Source organism: Topomyia yanbarensis, unplaced genomic scaffold (assembly GCF_030247195.1).
Source record: "Topomyia yanbarensis strain Yona2022 unplaced genomic scaffold, ASM3024719v1 HiC_scaffold_105, whole genome shotgun sequence".
Taxonomy (NCBI): Eukaryota; Metazoa; Arthropoda; class Insecta; order Diptera; family Culicidae; genus Topomyia; species Topomyia yanbarensis.
In genome coordinates this window covers 53,421-60,129 of record NW_026683278.1, presented here as the reverse complement: position 1 = coordinate 60,129, position 6,709 = coordinate 53,421, and the positions used below count along the sequence as shown (strand labels likewise).

Below are 6,709 nucleotides of genomic sequence, written 5' to 3'. Positions count from 1 at the left end.
GGAAAATCGGCTGGTATCGATAATGTCAATGCAAAAGTGATACAGGATTGCTTTCATGTCATCGGACACGATCTGCTGGACCTTGTAAATGAATCACTACAAACTGGGCACGTGCCGACAGTTTGGAAGGAATCACTTGTGATTCCTATTCCCAAAGTTACTGGGACGGATAAAGCCGAAGAGTACCGCCCCATTAACATGTTGCACACATTAGAGAAAATTTTAGAACTTGTTGTTAAGGGCCAGCTGATGAGTTATTTGAATAATAATAATTTGCTAATTCCGGAGCAATCGGGATACCGAGAGGGACACTCTTGCGAAACCGCTTTGAATCTAGTTGATTATTACGTAGGGCGACGAGCCGTAGAAATTTATGTAATTAGAAGACAATCTTGTCTGTCGCGGTAGCACGTGGAACGATATCACGTTTGGATCTGTGACGGCGTAAAGAAAATCGACCGTACTGTTCGAGATAATAATTTTAACTGTTTTATTCGTGCTTCGTTTAACAATAGGATGCCAATTGCTACCAATTTTGCATGTGTGTTTGTGTTTGATCATGATAAGCGAAATCAGTAATAATTTTATAGCAAGATTTAAATTTAAGGTAGCATGCTCAATTGTAGGGTAGGATATTTGTGTTTACATTTAATTCATATATAGATTTGTAGTTCATAGAAAATTATAGTTTTAGGGTTACAATTTAGTTAAGAGCAAATTAGTTTTAAGGTAAAATAACAATTGATGATAATGACCAGCGTTCGTAACAGGCCGGGGCCCGTTGAACTACAAAGTTCAACTATTCATTGTCGTCAGTCTCGTCCTTTGCTTCTACGTCATCCTTTTCAATGGGCAGTATACACAGCTCGGTTGTAGCTCGCTGGAAGATACCTGCAGCTGTCCTGACATTGACTACCCGCACAATGCCATCTTTTCCAGGGAAAACTTCGTCGACTCGTCCTAACGGCCACAGCAAAGGAGGAACGTTGTCACGTTTAAGCAGAACCATAGTACCGGTTTCTATTTTGTCTGGAGTTGATCGCCATCTAGACGGCCTGTTGTGAAGCAACCCAATGTAGTCCCTTGACCACCGCTTCCAAAGATCTTGGACCGATTTTTGCATGACCTGGAAGTGTTTCAATCGATTAGTTGGAGTGCTGCTGTGATCCGGCTCCGGCAGTGAGAATTGGGACTCGCCCACCAGAAAGTGGCCAGGAGTCAGGGCATTGAGGTCTTCAGGATGATTGGACATGGGAACAAGGGGACGGGAATTTAATATGCTTTCGATTTGTGCAACAGCGGTACGGAAGTCATCGAAAACGTAGATCGTTTGTCCCATGATGCGATAAAAGTGATGTTTGAAGGCCTTGACCGCGGCCTCCCAAAGACCACCGAAATGTGCTGCTCGGGGTGGTATGAATTGGAATTGGACGCCTCGTTGCAGCAAAACGGATTGCACGGCTGCTGATTGGAGCTGTTGCTTCAGCTCTACTCGCATCTCCCGCGATTCGCGCCCACGAACGCGGTGCTGTTGTCGCAGTGAATAGTTCGTACACGACCGACGCGACTCAAGAACCGCTTGAGTAGGTTTACGCATGCCGACGACGAGAGACCGACGACGACGTCGAGATGGACCGCTTTTACCACCATACATGTAAACACTGCGACCCAGACTTTGACCGACGCGCCTCTTCCCACAAGCGGTCGCACGAGAAACGGACCGCAGTAGTCAAGCCCAGTGCTTTCAAACACCTTGGCCGGTGTAATGCGTACGCTCGGTAGTGGACCCATGAATTGTTTGCATTCTCGTGGCCGACACCGGAAACAGGTGATACATTGATGAACCGTCCTTCTGGCCAAATCTCTTCCTCGTAATGGCCAAAACCTTTGTCGTATGGGGGCCAACAGTAGCTGAGGGCCCGAATGAAGTGTTTGCAGGTGGATTGAGCGAGCTATTAAATTCGTCAGGTGGTGTTTTGCCGGTAACAACATAGGAAATCTGGTATCGATCGGTGCGGAGAGCCGTTCCAAACGTCCTTTTAGGCGCAGTAACCCGAAACTGTCCAGAATCAAATTTAAGTTCTTCAAAGGTGATTTGGAGGATATATTGGAAACGACGTGTTTATCCTTTGCCTCCAGTGATTCGATTTCATCCGGGAAGCATTTTCGTTGTACAAGCCGAACAATCGATTTTAGAGCGTGATCATATTCTACAGGGTTAATAAACCCGAACAATCGGTTCTCATCGGTGACCCGACAATTGTTTATAAAACGGTAACAATAGGCAATAGTTTTTAGCAGTGGACCGAGTTGAGACCGAGAGGTAATCAAAGTATCATCTAGCGTGATTGTTGATAATGAGATAAGTGGTTTTCGCTCAATATTGTGTAATTCTTGAGCCGAAGAGGATAGTCTTACTATCGCTGGAGGCCAGCTGTTGATGTTGTCCGTGATAAATGATGGACCATTCCACCATAAATCGCTTTGAATGAGTTGGTCGGTGCTAAGTCCCCGCGAAATATGATCGGCTGGATTTTGGTCTGTTGGGACATGGCGTCATTGATGACCCTTTGTGAGCCGATTGATCTCGGCAACGCGGTTGGACACAAATACTCGCCAGGATGAAGGGGGAGAAAGTATCCAGTGCAACACAACTGCAGAATCTGTCCAGAAAGTGGTCTTGCCCGAAAATTGCGTTGACTGGCTGACAGTGTCGACAAGCTGGCTTCCAAGGACTGCGGCACATAATTCCAAACGAGGAATTGAGACAGAGCTGACAGGAGCCACTCTAGATTTAGCGATGAGCAGACGACTGTGAGAGCTTCCATTTGCATCGGTCGATATTATGTAGACGCAGCAGCCGTAGCCCTTTTCTGATGCATCGCAGAAGCAGTGCAGTGCGTATGATGAATCAGCTGAGACCAAGACCCATCGAGTAATTTTTAACTCCTTCAACCTATCGATAGATGAACGGAACGCCAACCACCAGTCCCTTAGTTCGTCTGGAAGTGGCTCGTCCCATGCCAGTTCGCGCTTCCAAAGCTGCTGTATATATATTTTTGCGCTTGCAACAACCGGCCCGACAAGTCCCAGTGGGTCGAAGAGTTGGGATGCCTCAGATAGCACAATACGTTTTGTTACCGTCTTCAAGGGTGGGAGTGACGGTACCTTGAATCTAAACTGGTCCTGTTGAGGGAACCATAGTAATCCGAGAGTTTTTATGGATGAGCTGCGATCGAGTTCCAGCGCTGCTGAAGGTTCACGAAGCTCAGGCGGAATGTGCGCGAGAATTCCTGGTTCGTTTGCACACCATTGTCGAAGATTGAATCGCCCACACTTCAACATTTCGATGACTTGATTGCAGGTTTCGACGACGGAATTTAGGTTGTTTCCTCCAAAAAGCAAATTATCGACATAAAAGTTTGATCTCACCACGGGCGCGGCCAGTGGAAAACGTTCCTTTTCATCCTCGGCGATCTGATTCAATACCCTCGTTGCTTGAAATGGAGCAGCAGATGTACCGTACGTGACGGTTCGTAGCTGGTACAATTTTAACGGTTCCGACTCTGATTTCCTCCAAAGGATTTGCTGTAGAGATCTATCGTCCGGATGGATGAGAATTTGCCGAAACATTTTCTCAATGTCGGCGGAAGCAACGTAGCGATGGAGACGAAAATTCAGCACAATCGATAGGAGGGTTGGCTGAACGGTTGGCCCAGTATGTAGAAGGTCATTGAGCGATATGTGGTTACTGCTTTTCGATGATCCATCGAAGACTACTCGGATCTTTGTTGTCGTGCTATCCGGATGGTGAACAGCATGATGGGGCAAGATAAACTGCGGTTTCGCGGCGCGGAATTCCACCTCCTCCATGTGCCCGAGCTGCTCGTAGTCGTTCATGAAGTGGGAATAGTTCGAGTGCAGAACATGGTCTGCGCGAAAACGACGCTCGAGTGAATTGAAACGGCGCTGGGCCGTTGACATGGTGTCGCCCAACAGTGGCAACTTTTCTTGGCGAGTTGCATATCGAACGATGTAGCGACCATCCGAGGCTCTTGAGTGTGTTGATTGGAAATGGTCCTCGCACAATTGTTCCTCCTTAGTGAGCGCTTTTCCATGCTCGAATCCCTCAATTTCCCAAAATCTTTGCAGGTGAGCATCCAGTTGATCATCAACCGAGGCGACGTTGCACACCACAGGGGTCATTTGTCGCGAGCTGGACTTACCCGCTACGACATATCCGAGTGCTGTTTTCTGAAGAGTAGGACAACCGCTACCAAGATGAATCTGCTCTGGCTGAAGGAGCTTAATAAATAGCTCAGCCCCTATCAGCATATCAACACCGGCGGTAACGTGAAACTGTGGATCAGCAATTGGTAGGTGTTTCGACAGTTTCCAGTGGGCGATGTCTACTGTCCTGGCTGGCAAGACGTGCGTCAGCTTAGGCAGCACGAGACAGTCTAATTGACTGCTGAATGTTCCGAAACGAGAAACAATATTCACTACAGCACTGCTGCGAACATTCACGATAGACTGTCCTACTCCACTTACAGGTTGGTTGATCTTGGTGCGCTTTAGGCATAGTTTTTGACAAAGCGATTCCGAAATACAATTCGGTTGCGATCCACTGTCCAATAATGCACGGGCAAAGTGGAATGATCCATGCACATCTTGTACCTTGATGAGTGCGGTAGGTAGAAATACAGTGGATTCGGAAGCGGGAACAGAAGGAACAATTGTCTGGCAGGTTGGAGGAGGCGATGATACGAAATTTTCCGAAACCGACGTCTGGGAAGGCGCGAAAACCGACGGCGGCGAGTACGACGACGAGTTCAACGAAAACGATTGTAACGATACGGGGGAAGACTGCGAGAGAGCAGATCGGACTTGGCCCGACTCGTGACTGGAACTACCCGTTTTGTGAGTTCCAGTGGGAATTTGTCGATGACCAGACCCGGACGTTGATGGATGCGACGGGGCTGGACCGAGATGAAGAAGTGTATGATGTTTTTGGTTGCAATGCTTGCAGACGCCTCCAGTGCAATTTTTAGCGAAGTGTTGCCCTTTCAGGCAATTGATACAGATACCGTGTCTCTTCACTACATCGAATCGTTGTTGAGGAGAAAATCCACGAAAAACATCACACTGAAACAGCAAATGAGCGTGATTGCATGCCACACATTTGGCGACGTGTTCAGAGGTGGTAACATGCGAAAAGGTGCGAACTTTCGTTTGCTTTACATCCACAGCGGTATTCGTGTTTTGGTGGGAGAGCTTAAGAGACTGCAGCATTCTAGCGCGCTTGTGAACGAAATCAACGAGATCTTTGTAATTTGGCCTTTCTGCCTCCGAACATTCGGACTCCCATTCTCGTTGAGAGCTTGGGTCCAAACGACTGCTCAGAAGTTCCACTATCACTGAATTCCAGTGGTCCTTCTCGTCTTCAAGAGTGTCCAAAATTTGTATGTGCCTTTCAAAATTGTCGACAAGATCTGATAGACCTGATGCTGATTCCTTGCGGACAGGAGGAATGTTAAAAAGTGCCGACACATGTTGTTTCACAAGTAGATTTGTATTATCGAAGCGATCGGTTATAAGTTTCCATGCAATCGGGTAATTGTTGCCCGATGTTTGAATGGATTGAATTATCCGAGCTGCATCACCCTTAAGTGAAGCGCGAAGGTAATGCAGCTTCTGGATATTCGGCAACGTAAGATTCTTATGGATCATTGAGTCGAAAACATCGTGGAAGTTCGACCAATCCTCAATGTTTCCATTAAATTCGGGGATTTTAATCTCCGGCAGGCGGACCCCAATAGCCTGAGGTGGCGGCATGTGTGCCGGTGAAGCTAACGGGCTGGGAGGTGCAGGGGGTATCTTACTCGACAACGATCCTTTCAATTGAAAGAATAGACTTTGAAATTCGGATCGTCCCTCGGAAAAGACCGGCTCACCTACTCGAAGGGAATCAATCTCATTTTCTACTTCTTCGAACTCCTCCCAAAGCGCATCGAGTTTTTGTAAACGGAAGGGAATTTCATTAGCTTGTGCCGCCGTATAATTTTCATCAAAGTCCTGAATTAATTTGGCCGAACCAAGTATGTTGGTGCGCCGAACATACAATAATTTATTGTGCTTTGACTTTTTGGTCATTGAACGTGACATCATTATCGTGATTCACTTCCACGTGGTTTAGATTATAATAAAGCGTACCCACCTGCCTTTTAGCTTCAACTTAACCTCACCCGTTTACCAACGTGTCCAACGAGTCTCGGCAGTTCCAGATTGTAACCACTGCCCGAGATGAATTTCCAGAAGAGGTTTCCAAATTCGGTAACGACCGATGCAGGTGCTGCTGAAAGTCCTCCCAGAATTAGACGAAACGAAATATGGACCGTTAGTGTGTAATTGCAGGTGACGGTCCTAAAGATGACGCTTCTAAAGATGACGCTGCTATTGTTTCGATGAGGCCGGTGAATATCTTAGAAAATCCGATGATCCTTGCGGGAAAACGACTGCTATTCTCAAGTCCCGGGTTTCGGCACCATTTGATTATTACGTAGGGCGACGAGCCGTAGAAATTTATGTAATTAGAAGACAATCTTGTCTGTCGCGGTAGCACGTGGAACGATATCACGTTTGGATCTGTGACGGCGTAAAGAAAATCGACCGTACTGTTCGAGATAATAATTTTAACTGTTTTATTCGT

The 6,709-nt window shown here is 46.8% G+C and overlaps 2 protein-coding genes across 2 annotated transcripts; both read right to left on the bottom strand.

The window, feature by feature from the left end:
• Positions 1-799: 799 nt before the first annotated feature.
• On the bottom strand, positions 800-1,597 carry LOC131694598 (uncharacterized). Its single transcript, XM_058983078.1, has one exon. It carries the CDS (start codon positions 1,595-1,597, stop codon positions 800-802), a length of 798 nt encoding a protein of 265 aa, XP_058839061.1.
• A 959-nt stretch (positions 1,598-2,556) lies between these two features.
• On the bottom strand, positions 2,557-6,165 carry LOC131694596 (uncharacterized). Its single transcript, XM_058983076.1, has one exon. The coding sequence runs from the start codon at positions 6,163-6,165 to the stop codon at positions 2,557-2,559; it is 3,609 nt and encodes a 1,202-aa protein (XP_058839059.1).
• Positions 6,166-6,709: the final 544 nt, after the last annotated feature.

Excerpts from the sequence above, each read along its gene's own strand:
- LOC131694596 (XM_058983076.1), bottom strand. The coding sequence starts at position 6,165 with ATGTCACGTTCAATGACCAAAAAGTCAAAGCACAATAAATTATTGTAT.
- LOC131694598 (XM_058983078.1), bottom strand. The coding sequence starts at position 1,597 with ATGCGTAAACCTACTCAAGCGGTTCTTGAGTCGCGTCGGTCGTGTACG.